Source organism: Myxocyprinus asiaticus, chromosome 5 (assembly GCF_019703515.2).
Source record: "Myxocyprinus asiaticus isolate MX2 ecotype Aquarium Trade chromosome 5, UBuf_Myxa_2, whole genome shotgun sequence".
Taxonomy (NCBI): domain Eukaryota; kingdom Metazoa; phylum Chordata; class Actinopteri; order Cypriniformes; family Catostomidae; genus Myxocyprinus; species Myxocyprinus asiaticus.
Window position 1 is genome coordinate 1,474,503 of NC_059348.1, and position 17,280 is coordinate 1,491,782.

At 39.5% G+C, this 17,280-nt stretch overlaps 1 protein-coding gene across 1 annotated transcript; it reads right to left on the bottom strand.

The window, feature by feature from the left end:
- Positions 1–11,081: 11,081 nt before the first annotated feature.
- Positions 11,082–16,943, bottom strand: LOC127440841 (zinc finger protein 239-like). Its single transcript, XM_051697816.1, has 2 exons — positions 16,525–16,943; positions 11,082–11,983 (listed from the first exon to the last, which is right to left on the bottom strand). Exons 1-2 carry the CDS (start codon positions 16,607–16,609, stop codon positions 11,082–11,084), a joined length of 987 nt encoding a protein of 328 aa, XP_051553776.1. The 5' UTR covers positions 16,610–16,943.
- Positions 16,944–17,280: the final 337 nt, after the last annotated feature.

Here is a 17,280-nt window from a genome sequence, read left to right on the forward strand (position 1 = left end):
CTCACAATAATATAATACATGTAACCATCTAAAATTCCAATAACAAAAAGCATTAGTGCAACTTCATTGTGGTACTGTGTTGTCAACATTCATATTTTTCATTCCCTCCTGTATATGTGGTTTTACAACACAGTGGTCAGCTATTGTTGTTTATATTGTTGTTTGTGCTTCATAAATAAAATGATTGATTAATTTTATTTCCAATAATTTTATTTCCAATTATGTTTTGGCTTTTCCTGAAAGTTGAGAAAGTGAAAGAAAATCAATTGTTGCCATACACCTACTGTAAATCATACCATACAGGGTTAAAAGAGTGGAAAGCAATTATTATAATTACATTGCTACATACTTTTCTTTATAAATAATTTGCATTGAAATTTACATGCAACAGCTGCACATTTACCTGTGAACCGAAGTCACCAATATCACGCAACAGCACACTCAAGTCTTCCAAGTTAGACTAATCATTCACTTTTGTTTTTATTTTTTATTTTTTTATTTTCTCCCTTTTCTCACCAATTTGGAATGCCCAATTCCCAATGCGCTCTAAGTCCTCATAGTGGCATAGTGACTCGCCTCAATCTGGGTGGCGGAGGACGAATCTCAGTTGCCTCCATGTTTGAGACCATCAAACCGCATATCTTATCACGTGGCTTGTTCAGCGTGTTACCGTGGAGACGTAGCGTGTGTGGAGGCTTCACGCTATTCTCCGCGACATCCACACACAACTCAACACGCGCCCCACCGAGAGTGAGAACCACACATTATAGCAACCACAACGAGGTTACCCCATGTGACTACCCAATTTGGTTGCTTAGGAGACCTGGCTGGAGTGACTCAGCATGCCCTGGATTCAAACTTGTGACTCCAGGGGTGGTAATCATTCACATTTAATCTGTGCTTAGAAATTCTAATAGCTTGTATTTGTTTTTCTTCTTATATAAAAAATACAATAGTTACGGAGAGGCATGGAATTTGTGCATTCTTCAGAAGAAAATGGAAGGCTGTAAAGCGCACCTTCTGTTGCTGCAGAGTGGCACCACTGGAGGTCCCTGCACACCCAACTGATCACGGGCCATCAGGCGTCTCAGGTCTTGAGCGAACACCTGATGTGGATCCAGCGGATCCCAGGCCATCAGGTGTCCAAGGTCTTGAGCAAAAACTGTTGGAAGGATTTTCTCTTGTTCAGCCCAATTCTATGATTTAGATTGCTAAAGAAGCAATTTGTTCATCAAAAGTAGGGTTGCAACTAATTATTATTATGATAATTGACTATTTTTTCTGTACTTATTTTGTATTTTTGTATAATTCTCTCATACTTTGAGATCTACATCACCTGAAGCTGTTTGGAAAGCGATGCAGTGATGAGACATATACCAATTTACAATAAACATAACAGATTTACACAACACAATGTACGAAACTAATATACACATAATTACAACACAATATACAAATAATAATAAACAATGTACAGTATACAATACACACAATACAATAAAAATAATATATCTAAATGTGCAGTAAGGTTGTATAGTGGTTGTATTGACATTCAGGCTGTCGGTTGATAGTCAGTTGCCAGTGTGTTGTTGAGAGAAATATAATTTATGACAGTCCAGTGTGAGATTAATAAAGTGCAGTGCTGATATATGTTGATCGTGAGAGTACAAAATTCTGATTGCTTGGGGGAAGAAGCTATCATGGAGTCGGCTGGTGCAGGTCCTGATGCTGCGATACCGTCTGCCTGATGGTAGCAGTGAGAACAGCCCATGGCTCGGGTGGCTGGAGTCTCTGATGATCCTCCGAGCTTTTTTCACACACCGCCTGGTATCATCCAGGTGGATGCTGCACACTGGTGGTGATTGAGGAGAGTCCCTTTTTCACTATGTTAGCGCTTTGAGTGTAGTATCAGAAAAGCACTATCTAAATGTAACATTCATTCGTTCATTCATTCAAGTATCCAGAGAGGCTGGCTCAGTGAGGTTAACACAGTCAGTTCTTTGGCCCAAGCCTTGACCAGTGGCTTGTTTTGATAGTTTGTTAAGAGGTAGGCTACTGCAAAAAGCTGGTTGATACTGGCAGCAATGGACAGAGGGATAATACTGTCAAACAGTTTGTTCATTTTGATGCGCCTAATTGTCCTCTCCACATGTATCCTTAACCGTTCAATGTCCTGAGTGACCAGTACTTCGTCATGAGACAGCTGTGACTTTTCAGGGCACTAGATCATCAATTCTGAATCCCTTGTCCACCATTACAGCCATATCTTTATCCAAAAGAGGGACAATGCCAGATTGCCTGAACAATTCTTTGTCACTGACAGAGCCAGAATACAATGAGGAAACAAAAGTAACAGCACCATGTGGTGATGAATGTTGAAACCAGTTGACCAGTTGAATGTTGATCACCCAGATCTTTCTTTGTTAGACCCAGCGACAGGTACACCAAAAACAGGAACAGTTCATCAATCATTGGAAGGCATCGGCTCTGGTGGGGGGGCAGGGGGATCAAGTCTTAGTGGTTATAACAATAATCATTGCCTGGTTATCATAAATGTGTTTTTAATTATATTGAATTAGATAGTAGTGTTCTCTTGGGTGCTGATTTATCAGCAAGCTGCTTTTAAAAACAAAATGATGTAGTATGAACTATGCCTACCGGTCGACGAGGTGGATCAGCAGCCTTGTCAGGAGCTGCTGATGTGCTGGAAGTGGATGACCGTGTATCAACAAGCACGATTCTCCTCATTGCAGGTTCAATCTCTCTCCAAAATGCCTGTAGATGGCGGTAGCTAGCAAATCTAAAAGAGTGAAAGAAAATTATTATTATCTTTAAATCAAAGCATAACCCATTATTGATGTTTGCCCAGGTAGATCTTGCCAGGAGGCCATGGCAGTACACTGGCCTTAATATTAGTTAGAATGAACTGCAGCATAATCTGAAATGTAATCACCTGGTTCTAAAGTTGAGTCCACTATAAACTGCACCTACAACAGCAATGATTGAATAGATATTTTAATCATGTTTTGCCCCAAATTCTCGTTTTTAATAACTTGAATTTTTTATGGCTGCCTTTTTATTTTATATTTGCAGCTCTATGTGTTAGTCAATCTTGTCTTGCTTTTATTCATTTACTTTAATATGGTCCTGTGTTCACAGGGTGCCCTCATAAAAGAGTTGCTCTCATTGGTCACACAATATAAATAAAGGTTAATGAACTAATGAATGAATATGAACATAATCTAGGTCTGCAACAAAGTCATAACCACAGGGGTATGCAAGCTGAATATCATATGACATAATACGTACCTGGTATAGAATCTGATGTCATCATCCGATGCTAAAAACCTCTCAAAGCCAAACGACTGTTTCAGTGTAACCTCTTCCAGCCTCTTTCGCAGCTCTTCTATCACCAGCTCCTGGGCCTCTATTTTCTCACATGCTGTAGCCAAAGCTGATGGTTCTGGTTTTGCATCGTAATCGTGGCAATGAAGCAACAATCCAAATCCATATTTTCCTCTTCAATTAATTCATCCTCTGGTCATTGTGTTCTCTCCCAGACACTTGGTCTGGCTGCCGGCAGAGCATAGTCATACAACACAGACACAGCCCCCTCTATCAAGCGTCGTCACCCACCTTGAATGACATCCGTGGAGACTAAATGTCTACTCCAGACAGTCGTGGTCCTCTTAATTACCGAATTCTCACGTCACACATTACGTATCCATATATTCCTTGAGGTTTCATCCTTTGGGAGGTGGTGGAAACTTACGGTGGAGTTTAACATCCCTGACATCGCACATTGAGGTACACAGCAGAAATCACTGTTAGGATTATCCCGCTTCTGGTACTTTATTGGTATTGACAAAGTAATGTTCTTCTTCTCACTAATATTCAGATATTAAAATAGAATAAAACGGCAACAATAAAAAGCACTAGCTAGGTTAGCTGATTACCTTAAAGCTCATAGCTGTCAGTTCATACTGCTGTTATCACCTTCTCTTACAAGCGGATGTGATGATACAAGTTTTCCAGTTTGGTGATTAGCTTGCGCAATAGCTCACCTGATAGGGCATTGGCCTTAAAGTTGGAGGATTGTGGCTCAAATCCAGCCATAAACTCAAACTGCCATCTGACATTTCAGAGACATAGAAACAGCACAAAATGAGGTGGTTGCTTCAGAAAATGTGCTTTTTCATTTCGCTTCTGCATTTTAAAACACTAATGGTTAGATTTAGGCATTGATAAGGTAAGGTTGTTTTTTTAATGTCTCATTTATATTTTAAAACACTAATGGTTATGTTTAGGGGTTGATTTGTTAAGGATGTCTTTTTTTAAAAGTCTCATATTTTAAAACACTATTGGTTAGGTTCAGGCAAAAGTTTTAGGTTAGGGAGGTATGTTTAAAAAAATTTTTATCTAAAATTCACCTTAAAACATCGTCTGAATACGACACCATTTTACTTGCTTTTGGTGCCCCCAGTTGGAAATTTCACTGGAAACCTGCAGCCAAATTCGTTGTAAAGCATGTCAATTTTAAATTGCACAAATGTTGTCATGTTCATGGAAATTTCATGAGACCAGGCTGAATCTTATACGAGTTATCTTATACAATGGCAGTGAAAAGTTTGGAATAATGTACAGATTTAACTCTTATGGAAAAGAAATTGGTACTTTTATTCACCAACGTGGCATTCAACTGATCACAATGTATATTCAGGACATTAATAACGTGAAAAATTACTATTACAATTTGAAAAAAAATTCAGAACTTCTTAAACTACTTCAAAGAGTTCTCATCAGAAAATCCTCCACATGCAGCAATGACAGCTTTGCAGATCCTTGGCATTCTAGCTGTCAGTTTGTCCAGATACTCAGATGACATTTCACCCCACACTTCCTGTAGCACTTGCCATAGATGTGTCTGTCTTGTCGGGCACTTCTCACGCACCTTACAGTCTAGCAGATCCCACAAAAGCTCAATGGGGTTAAAGGAATAATTCACACAAAAATGAAAATTTGCTGATAATTTACTCACCCTCAGGCCATCCAAGATGTATCTGAGTTTCTTTCTTCATCAAAACAGAATTTAAGATTTTTAGGATTTCATTTCAGGCCTCCTCCTTTAAACAATGCAAGTGAACAGTCCAAAATGCATATTTAGGGTGCATCAAAATAATCCACACGACTCCAGTCGACAAATAAAGTTCTTCTGAACTCAAACGATTGATTATTTTTAGAAACAAAACAATACTTGTATACTTTTTAACTACAAATGTTCACTTCCGTACATCTCTGTGATGCGCGCTCATGAGAGGGATGACGTGAGATCATTGGTAAGGTCACGCGTGGAGGAGGAGGCAGGAAGCGCATCATTGTTTACAAGAGGAGCGCTGTACAAAGATTTAATTGTCTTGTAGCTGTAGATTTGTATTTGTATAAGTGTATTGTTCAAAATAGTTGTTTGGCGTGTGAATCCTGGATGCTTCAACCTTCAGAAACCCCAAAGAATATGCACGGTGGGAAAAATATTAACTTTTCATCGATTGCCTATACATGATCTTTGTTAATTCCTCAAAACAATGATTGACTGATGAGTTTCTAGAGAAAGCTGTTTCTTTTTTTCCATTTTTGACCTAAAATTGACCTTAAGACATGCCAGTCTATTGCATACTGTGGCAACTCAAAAACAAACACAAAGACAATGTTAAGCTTCATTTAATGAACCAAACAGCTTTCAACTGTGTTTGATATAATGGCAAGTGATTTTCTAGTACCAAATTAGCAATTTAGCTTGATTACTCAAGGATAAGGTGTTGGAGTGAAGGGTGCTAGAAATGGGGCCTGTCTAAATTTTATTTAGACAGTGATGGTGCTATTTTTTTACATCACTGATGTCCTGACTATATTTTGTGGTCAGCTGAATGCCACTTTGGTGAATTAAAGTACCAATTTCCTTCAGAAACAGTAAAATCTGAACATTATTCCAAACTTCTGGCCGCCAGTTTATCTCTAATATAACATATATTGCGGCATATTTGCCTTTGTATCACCTTTTTAAATAAACAACTGTATGAATCTGGTGTTTTTATTCGCCAAATGTTAATCAAATTAATGCTGCATGACTTGCATTGCACTGTATACATGTACTGTATGTCTTTGTATCAAAATGCTTTTATATACCAAACATTTAGTGGTGTCTCCACAAGATCATTATCATTATGTCTGTGTTAATAGCTGTTGTTGGCTAGTATTAGTATATAATAAGGGGTCAGACTGAAGATAGTTTGGGTGAGGTGTTGTATTTCTTGCATTATATAGACTCTGAGCGTTTAAATGCAGTCACGTTTAATTAGTAACAGGTTTTGAGCAAATTTAGATACACAGGCTATAAGATACACTATATTGCCAAAAGTATTCGCTCATCTGCCTTTAGACGCATATGAACTTAAGTGACATCCCATTCTTAATCCATAGGGTTTAATATGACATCGGCCCACCCTTTGCAGCTATAACAGCTTCAACTCTTCTGGGAAGGCTTTCCACAAGGTTTATGAGTGTGTTTATGGGAATTTTTGACCATTCTTCCAGAAGCACATTTGTGAGGTCAGACACTGATGTTGGACGAGAAGGCCTGGCTCGCAGTCTTCGCTCTAATTCATCCCAAAGGTGCTCTATCGGTTTGAGGTCAGGACTCTGTGCAGGCCAGTCAAGTTCTACCACACCAAACTCGCTCATCCATGTCTTTATGGACCTTGCTTTGTGCACTGGTGCGCAGTCATGTTGGAACAGGAAGGGGCCATCCCCAAACTGTTCCCACAAAGTTGGGAGCATGGAATTGTCCAAAATCTCTTGGTATGCTGAAGCATTCAGAGTTCCTTTCACTGGAACTAAGGGGCCAAGCCCAGCTCCTGAAAAACAACCCCACACCATAATCCCCCCTCCACCAAACTTCACAGTTGGCACAATGCAGTCAGACAAGTACCGTTCTCCTGGCAACCGCCAAACCCAGACTAGTCCATCAGATTGCCAGATGGAGAAGCGTGATTCGTCACTCCAGAGAAAGCGTCTCCACTGCTCTAGAGTCCAGTGGCGGCGTGCTTTACACCACTGCATCCGACGCTTTGCATTGCACTTGGTGATGTATGGCTTGGATACAGCTGCTCGGCCATGGAAACCCATTCCATGAAGCTCTCTACGCACTGTTCTTGAGCTAATCTGAAGGCCACATGAACTTTGGAGGTCTGTAGCGATTGACTCTGCAGAAAGTTGGTGACCTCTGCTCACTATGCGCCACAGCATCCGCTGACCCCGCTCTGTCATTTTACGTGGCCTACCACTTCGTGGCTGAGTTGCTGTCATTTCCAATCGCTTCCACTTTGTTATAATACCACTGACAGTTGACTGTGGAATATTTAGTAGCGAGGAAATTTCACGACTGGACTTGTTGCACAGGTGGCATCCTATCACAGTACCACGCTGGAATTCACTGAGCTCCTGAGAGTGGCCCATTCTTTCACAAATGTTTGTAGAAGCAGTCTGCATGCCTAGGTGCTTCATTTTATACACCTGTGGCCATGGAAGTGATTGGAACACCTGAATTCAATTATTTGGATAGGTGAGCGAATACTTTTGGCAATATAGTGTACATTCAGTATAGTTTAAATTAACAATATGCGTTACAACAGTCATTATATGTGTGCATTACGCAGTGATTTTAAACAAATGTACTTAACTATGTACAGTATGTGGGACAGAGGCATGTAATCACTCTTGTTCCAAATGAAAACATGTTTTAAGTTAAAATTATTTTTTACACTCAATTCTTTCTTATCACCCCTCAGACTGTGTACACATTAATACTGCCAGTCAACTCGTCCAGCAGGTGAACTGAAATAGTTTGTGAAGTGTCTAGAATGTTTCCTTCATCACTGCTGCAGCTTTAAGAGAAATCAGTTTTCTTTTTTTGATCTGCTTGTCATGAAGGGCAGACCAGCTCAATAGTGCACTGAGCCACCTACCATACCGGGGTAAAATTGCTTGTTGATTAGCGCCACCTATGGTAAAGGTGTGAATGTCTTAACGGTAGTCATCGCATTTTTTTTTTTTTTTTTTTTTTTTTTCAATTAGGAATGCCCAATTCCCAATGTGCTTTTTAAGTCCTCATGGACGCGTAGTGATTCGCCTCAGTCCGGGTGGCGGAGGACGAATCCCAGTTGCCTCCATGTCTGAGACAGTCAACCCTCGCATCTTATCAGGTAGCTTGTTGAGCGCGTTGCCACGGAGACATAGCATGTGTGGAGGCTTCATGCCATCCACCGCGGCAACCACGCTCAACTCACCACGCGCCCCACCGAGAGCGAACCACATTATAGCAACCTCGAGGAGGTTACCCCATGTGACTCTACCCTCCCTAGCAACCAGGCCAATTTGGTTGCTTAGGAGACCTGGCTGGAGTCACTCAGCACACCCTGGGATTCAAACTAGTGAACTCCATGTGTGGTAGCCAGCATATTTTTACCACTGAGCTACCCAGGCCCCCTATTCGCATCACTTTCTATGTGCAAGGGCCATTTGTTGACAATTCCCCTTTCACGATCATGTTGCGTTCGGTGTGCAAAGGCCTTTAGTCAGACTAATTCTTGTGCAGACCGAATGCAAGGGACAAACTTCAGAAAGTGGGTTTTACCCACATCCTGAACACTGCAGATGTGAAAAGAAAAGGCCTAAAGGGCTTGTTAGGCATCACAAGCCAGAGACTAGCAGGGAAAAGTGTATACAGGAACTAAATATTACAAGGGCATGAACATCACTTACTACGGTGTCCCAGCATAGCACAGTTACCGGTTTGACATCCGCCCGTTCTTCATCCTAGCTGCAGAATTCATCCAACAAGCCCTCAGTAATCCACAGAGTAAGAGCTGAAACACACACCATTTATCATCAAAGTGTTCTACACTGACAAACTGTCAGCTGAGTGAGTTTTTGTTTAATTTTTCCATTTCTATTTTCACAGATAAGCTGCTCGTACACTGCCGAATGGGCGTCCGTCATTCCGCCACACTTTTTCTGGCGTATCTAATTATCCACCAAAACATGAGGATGGACGATGCCATTTATCATGTCAGGAAGCACAGATGCATCAACTCCAACTTAAACTTCTTGAATGCCCTGGGATTCCTTGACATAAAACTCGAGGCAGAAAAGGGGAACACCACTCCAATGAGCAGTGACCCAAAAAAGATTGACAAATAGAACACTGAGCACTGATAAAAAACAATTAATTGTGCATCATTAAAAAAACAGCACTGTTAAAAAATTGAGCACAATTACAAATATCAAACTTTTGCACAAAAATTTAAAATTATAAATATATACCTTAATAAAAATAAGGTATAAAAAAAAACTGTTACTGTAATTTATTTATTGGGGAATGGCATTCAATTCATGCACACATAAAAACTGCCTGGTTTGACATTTTGTCAAGGACAAAAGAAAGTACACACCCACTCTTCTGCCCAATTGGTTCACTTGAAAAATAAATAAGTAAAATTCACAGAAAAAAATATATACTTCAAATAAATGCAGTCAATCAAATGTAACATATTTAAATAATTACAGCACCCTCTAATATTGACAACCTTGGTAAATATGAGCAGAAGGCGGCTGTGGAAATGTTTTTATTTATTGTTTATCCTTTTGATCTTTCATTCAAAATATTCTCAAAAATCTAACCTTTAATTGAAGTAAAATAATTGAAAAAACACGTCTGCCACAATTATTGGCACCCCTAGAAATTCTTATGAGTAAAATATATCTGAAGTATATTCCCATGCATATTTTACTTTTTCACCTGGGTGACTAGGGACCTGAAATTGTTCAGCCATGACTTCCTGTTGCACAGGGATATAAATGTGAAAACACACAGGTCAAATTCCCTTAGTCAACCATCACAATAGGTAAGACCAAAGAATATTGTTGTGATGTGCAGCAAAAGGTTGTTGAGCTTCACCAAATGGGAAGTGGCTGTAAGAAAATAGCTAAAGCATTGAAAATGCCCATTTCCACCATCAGGGCAATAAGTAAGAAGTTCCAATCAACTGGAGATGTTAAGAATCGGCCTGGAAGAGGACATGTGTCTATGTTGTCTCCACACATGGTGAGGAGGATGGTTCGAGTGGCCAAAGAATCTCCAAGGATCACAGCTGGAGAACTGCAGAAATTGGTTGGGTCTTGGGGTCAGACAGTTTCCAAAACTAAAATCAGACATCACAACAAGTTGTTTGGGAGGGTTTCAAGAAAAAAGCCTCTCTCATCCAACTCAAGCATCTTCAGTTTGCCAGACACTACTGGAACTTCAAATGGGACAGGTTATATGGTCAGATGAAACAAAAAAATGAGCTTTTTTGGCAGCATATGGGTTTGCCGCACATAGAGAGGTAGTCATATGGAAAAGTACCTCATGCCACGGTTAAATATGGTGGTGGATCTTTAACGTTGTGGGTCTGTTTTTATGCCAGAGGTCTTAGACATCTATTTGGATACATGGCATCATGGACTATCAAATACCAACAGATACTAAATCAAAACCTGACAGCCTCTGCCAGAAAGCTTAAAATGGGCCCTGGTCGGATCTTCAAGCAGGACAATCCAAACACACATGAAAATCAATACAAAAATGGTTCACGGAGCACAAAATCAAGGTTCTGCCATTGCCATCCAAGTCCACTGACCTGAAAACCTGTGGGTGAACTGAAGAGGAGAGTCCACCAGCCTGGACATCGGAATTTGAAGGATCTGGAAAGAGTCTGTATGAAGGAATGGTCTCAGATCCCTTGCCATGTGTTCTCCAACCTCATTAGGCCTTATAGGAGAATGTTTATTGCTGCTCCCAAACATAAAATACAATTTCTTCAGTAAGACACTATGGTGTTCTGAACTAATCCGTAGATTTTTTTCCCTTGAAGTGTAAGAGAAGCACAAACTTCACCACAACAGGTTCATTTACTAAAATTATCAGATAAAATTGCTTTTTTGAAAGAAATTCAATATTCAGTTTCATCTGAATTGAAATTTCTCAGTCACAACTTTGTACAAGCCTTTTTTAAATGTTTTCCTAGATGATTATTTCTGCTGAAAGTCTTCCCACATGACGGGCAGATGTATGGCCTCTCACCAGTATGCACTCTTTCATGTGCTTTCAGGCCTGATGACTGAGTGAATCTCTTTTCACAATATGAACACTTGTAAGGTTTCTCTCCAGTATGGGTCCTTTTGTGAAGTTTCAAGATACTTGGTGTAGTAAAGGCTTTCCCACACTCGGAGCACACATGAGCTCTAACACCGCTATGTATTATCTGATGCTCTTTGAAACAGTCCAGCCAAACAAAACCCTTTCCACAAATGGAACACAAGTAAGGCTTCTCATTTGCATGAAGTTTCAGGTGTCTCTTTAAATGTGATGACAGAATGAATGTTTTACCACACTGATCACACGTAAATGGCCTTTCTCCTGAGTGAGAGCGCTGATGATTTTTGAAATTCCACATGTCTACAAATCCCTTGCCACACTCAGAGCATTGGTACGATTTCTCTCCAGAATGAATTTTCCTATGCCTTTGTAGGCTTTCCAGATGTATGAAACTCTTCCCACACTGATGGCATGTGTAAGGCCTGTCACCTGTGTGAATTCTAGTATGCATCTTAAGGGCACCTTTACACTTGTAGCTCTTTCCACACTTATTGCATAGAAAAGGTCTCTCACCACTGTGAATTACTAAGTGATTCTGAAGGGTTAATTTACGTGTGAAATTCTTTCCACACTGAGGGCAGGTGTACCATTTTCTGGCTTGTCTTTTTTGAAAGAAATTCCTTTCAGTCTGTGAGAAACTAGAAGATTTTTCTCTAGTTGTGACATTACGAGGTAACAGCTGTTTCTCCTCTTCATGCAGTTCTTGACTTTCCTCTTTCACTCCCATCAGGTCTAAAACAAAAAGAAGAATTCAAGATCGGGTGAAAGAAAATGAATCACGTCAATTTTGTAATGTAAAATATTTTAATGCGATCTTTGATGTGCTTGCTATGACACACTAATGTTAATGCCATCATATACTGGTAAACTGATAACAGATGCATTTTCTATTTCTTGTTTCTCTGCCAGAGTCAGACTATTTTATTGGTTTTATTAATTTATTTTATGCTTTTATTATTCCTAAGTACAACAACCAAATCTGATGACCTGCGTGATGCTTTAATATACCTCAGCAGTCTTTAAAAAAACCCAAGAATGGACACAAACCTATTTGTTCCTCGGCTTCTTCATTTTTGACTCTCCATTGTTCTGGACTGCTCCTGTCTTCATTCTCCCCTTTAATAAATCATTGTCGAGTTGAAGATGTTGGTAATCATTGGAAAGAAGGAGAAAGTCAAAATCAGTCTTTCACCCCGATTGTCGATTCGCTTTAATCACAGAAAAATAACACTCACAAATGTATCGCCATTTATGTGAGACCAACATTCAGCACTTCACAGTAGGTCTATTACTATGTAATGTTCAGTTAATGACCATTTTGCTTTAATTAATAGCTTGTTTGTTAAGGATTGTTAAGCCCTACAGCATTTTTAAAGTCCATACTCCTCATTAAGTTTAGTTAAATACTTCACATATATTTTGAATTAATAATATGTACTGTAAGGATTATCCAATTCTGTGAATTGATTTAAATATTACTCAATTTAAAAGATTCAACAAGACTTGTTTTTAATGCATGTGTTTTATACAGTAAAATGTTGTAAATGTTTAATACTATTCCTATTAAAGTGTAATACATTTTCTACGTGCATTCTCATTCAAGATATTTTATTCTACATTTAAAATGAGATGTTTATATAGACTTGTAAAAATGCATCATGTAGTATGAACTCATTAAAATGCAAGACAATATTTAGGCTGAATATCAATTTTAAATGTAATATTTATGAACCGTACAAGGTTACATACAGAATTATACTGGGGCCTGCTCTCGCACGAGGCACAAGAGAGTGACGGGCCGATTCCCTCTTGAAGATATATTCCGGGTTCAATACAAGTCGAGCTTAATCCAATTTGTGGCATAATGTTGATTTGTCCCTACTTTTGTTTGTGGTTTACAGTGAGGCACATACAATGGAAATAAATGGGACCAATCTGTACATTCAAATACTCAATGGCTAAATTTACACGCAACCAAATAATCCGTTACTAATCTGACTGATAGCTCATTCATAATGAAAAGCCTTCATGAAAACATCTCAATGGGGAACAAATGATCAGATTGAGCTCGATTTGAATAAAACTTCTATCCGATTGAAAGTGGTGGTGTAGATCTAAAATAATCCATTAAATAAATAAAATCTGCCATGTAAACCTTTGAATACAACTTCTTTCCAAATCGGATTTTAAAATACCTTGCACACGTTCGTTTATTACATAACACTTGCCGAAGGAACCCAACTCACACAAAGCAATGGCAATGTGCATTATTAAGGGTACGGGCCTCGCACTGAATATTCTGCAGGGCATCTGCATGTTCCTTCATGTCATCGCAAAAAAGGATGTTGTGTCATTCTAAATAGTTTAAGCAGCAGGTGCGTATTTCTGTGTTCCATGAACCCTTTTAACATATCCAGTTTTGAACTGCGGATGAAAACGATTGCAGGGAAAACTTGTATAGCAGTGAGTGGGAGACCACAGCAAATATAATTTTTTTTACCTGTTTGCTCCCACAGCAAAAGAAAAAAAATCAACTATTACACTTTTACAGCTTTCCAAAAGAAGAAAAAAAATAGAGAGCGGTGGAATACAGCAGTCAGAAGAATTTACACTAAATAATAAAAAAATTTGCAAATCTAAAAAATGTTAGAGTGCTAGATTTACACTGCTAGATAAGGCGAAACACGTCATTACAGTCTGTGAAAAGAGGCCATCCAATTGTTAGACAAACAACAGTTCTTTATGTAACAGTTTTCTAACTCAGAATTAACTGGTTTTAATCCGTACAGCTGTAGCTGTTTATCAAAACATAATGCACCTTGATGAGATGATCATGATTCTTCCCATTTCAGCTGCACAGCAGAGCGCATCTTAAAAAACTCCACTAGAAGTCATCTGTATGTATTCACCACAGAAGATCTATGATAATAATCAGCTCAGAAAGTCTTTATTGCAGTAAATGTGCAGAGAACTGGCTGTCTTCAACGTTCGAGAACACCACACAACAAAGCCTTGTCAACTGAAGTAAGCAGCATATGATTGTTGTCCATTGTGGGACGGTAAGATTAATTGTGTTTAGCAGTGCAGTGCATTGCATAAAATCATGCAGATACAGGTCAGGAGCTTCAGTTAATGTTCACATCAACCATCAGAATGGGGAAAAAAATTTGATCTCAGTGATTTGGAGCGTGGCATGATTATTGGTGCCAGACGGGCTGGTTTGAGTATTTCTGTAACTGCTGATCTCCAGAGATTTTCACACACAATAGTCTCAAGAATTTACTCCGAATGGTGCCAAAAACAAAACATCCAGTAAGCGGCAGTTCTGCAGATGGAAACGCCTTGTTGATGAGAGAGGTCAACAGAGAATGGCCAGACTGGTTTGAACTGACAAAGTCTACGGTAACTCAGATAACTGCTCTGTACAATTGTGGTGAGAAGAATATACAGTACAATGCGCTGTTTTGGCGGCACGAGGGGAACCTACACAATATTAGGCCGGTGGTTTTAATGTTGTGACTGATATATTATATTATATTAAAATATATATATATTATATTATATATATATATACACACACACACACACATACACACATACATATACACACACACACCGATCAGCCACAACATTAAAACCACCTGCCTAATATCATGTAGGTCACACTTGTGCCACCAAAACAGCTCTGACCCGTCGAGGTATGGACTCCAAAAGACCTCTGAAGGTGTCCTGTGGTATCAGGCACCAAGACGTTAGCAGCAGATCCTTCAAGTCCTGTAAGTTGCGAAGTGGGTTCTCCATGGATCGGACTTGTTGGTCCAGCACATCCCATAGATGCTCAATTGGATTTAGATCTGGGGAATTTGGAGGCCAAGTCAACACATTGAGCTCTTTGTCATGTCCCTCAAACCATTCCTGAATTTTTTTTTGCAGTGTGGCAGGGCACATAATCCTGCTGAAAGAGGCCACTGCCATCAGGGAATACCGTTGCCATGAAGGGGTGTATGTGATCTGCAACAATCTTTAGGTAGGTGGTACATGTCAAAGTAACATTCACATGAATGCCAGGACCCAAGGTTTCCCAGCAGAACATTGCCCAGAGCATACACTGCATCCGCCAGCCTGCCTTCTTCCCATAGTGCATCCTGCTGCCATCTCTTCCCCAGGTTAACGATGCACACGCACCCGGCCGTCCACCCACATGATCTAAAAGAAAACATAATTCATCAGACCAGACCACCATCTTCCATTGCTCCATGGTCTTGTTCTGACGCTCACGTGCCCATTGTAGGCGCTTTCAGCGGTGGACAGGGGTCAGCATGGGCACTCAGCAAGCTGTGATGCACTGTGTGTTCTGACATCTTTCTATCATGGCCAGCATTAAGTTTTTCAGCAATTTGTGCTATAGTAGCTCTTCTGTAGGATTGGACCAGAGGTGCTAGCCTTCGCTCCCCACACGCATCAGTGAGCCTTGGGCACCCATGACCCTGTCGCTGGTTCACCGATTGTCCCTCCTTGGACCACTTTTGGTAGGTACTAACCACCGCATACCGGGAACACTCCACAAGACCTGCCGTTTTGGAGATGCTCTGACCCAGTTGTCTAGCCATAACAATTTGTCCGACACAAAAAGTCGCTCAGATCCTTACGCTTGCCCATTTTTTTACGCTTACTGCTTCCAACACATGAAATTCAAGAACTGACTGTTCACTTGCTGCCTAATATATACCAACCCTTGACAGGTACCATTGTAACGAGATAATCGATGTTATTCACTTCACCTGTCAGTGGTTTTAATGTTGTGGCTGATCAGTGTATGTATGTGTATATATTTATATATAGCGTAGAGGTCTGGATGGCCAGCAGATTCTTCGTGTAATGGAGGTTTATCAGTGACATTACGACTGAAAAATTGGACAAAAACTTGGCCTGCTTTTAAATGCACGTGTCAGTGTTTTAAAACACATTTACATTATTGACAGTTTATAGTATGGACCTCTATGTCTAGTGGACGAATATTTAGGAGGAGCTCTCTGCCCATGTAGACGAGTAGCAGTAAACAACTGTTAACAGATCATTTAGATGCATTTTCTCTTTCATTTTTCAGTCAGACTGTTTTATTGGTTAAATTAAATTATTTTATGCTATCGAGATTTCTAACAAGATCAACCAAATCTGATGACCTGCGTGATGCTTTAATATTCCTCAGCAGTTATTAATATTAAAGGATAATTAAAAAAACAAAAACAAAAAAAAACAAGAATGGCACAAACCTATTTGTTCCTCGGCTTCTTCATTTTTCACTCTCCATTGTTCTGGACCGCTCGTGTCTTCACTCTCCACTTTTATAACCTCCATCTTTTCAGTTGTCACACCGAGAGTTTTTCCTGCTTGTTTAGAAACGTGTCATCGTGCCGTCGAAGATGATGATAATAATGAAATGATTTTCACAGAAAAATAACACTCGCCATTTAAGCGAGACCCGTCACTTTTAGGATTATAATATTACATTTGTTCTACACTCTTCATTCATCTTTCTACCGCAAAATGGTTTCAGTCATATTAGTGTGTTGTCGTCCAAACAGCTGCAAATGTTTCAAGCCATTTTCGAACATATCGTGAAATCGTACAACGTCTTAAAACAAACAAACAAAAAAACTTCCAGCTGAACAGCAGGCAGACGCGACGACGCGCAGCCTTATGACGGCACATGTATGGAAAGCAAAATTAAAGTCATATGGGGGGGGGGGGGGGGGGGTGAGAGAGTGTGAGTGAGTGAAAAATATATGATATAAAAAGTCACATGCACATAAATAATGGAATAATAGGGTTCAAAACAGTTGTACTATGAATGAAAACTTTAATACAGTGAAAAAGACACTCTGTTAGCATAACATAAATATATATAAATAAATACAATTTCCAACATTCTTTTGAATGTCCATGTACTAAAAGAAAATATTTGATGCCATGAGTGTACCTTCATTTACTATTACTATTATTTTGAATGGCCATAGAAAATGAAGCAA

Coding starts and splice junctions, on each gene's coding strand:
- LOC127440841 (XM_051697816.1), bottom strand. CDS start 16,609: ATGGAGGTTATAAAAGTGGAGAGTGAAGACACGAGCGGTCCAGAACAA. Junction 11,984..16,524: donor AGAAGCCGAGGAACAAATAG/GTTTGTGCCATT, acceptor TTTTTGTTTTAG/ACCTGATGGGAGTGAAAGAG.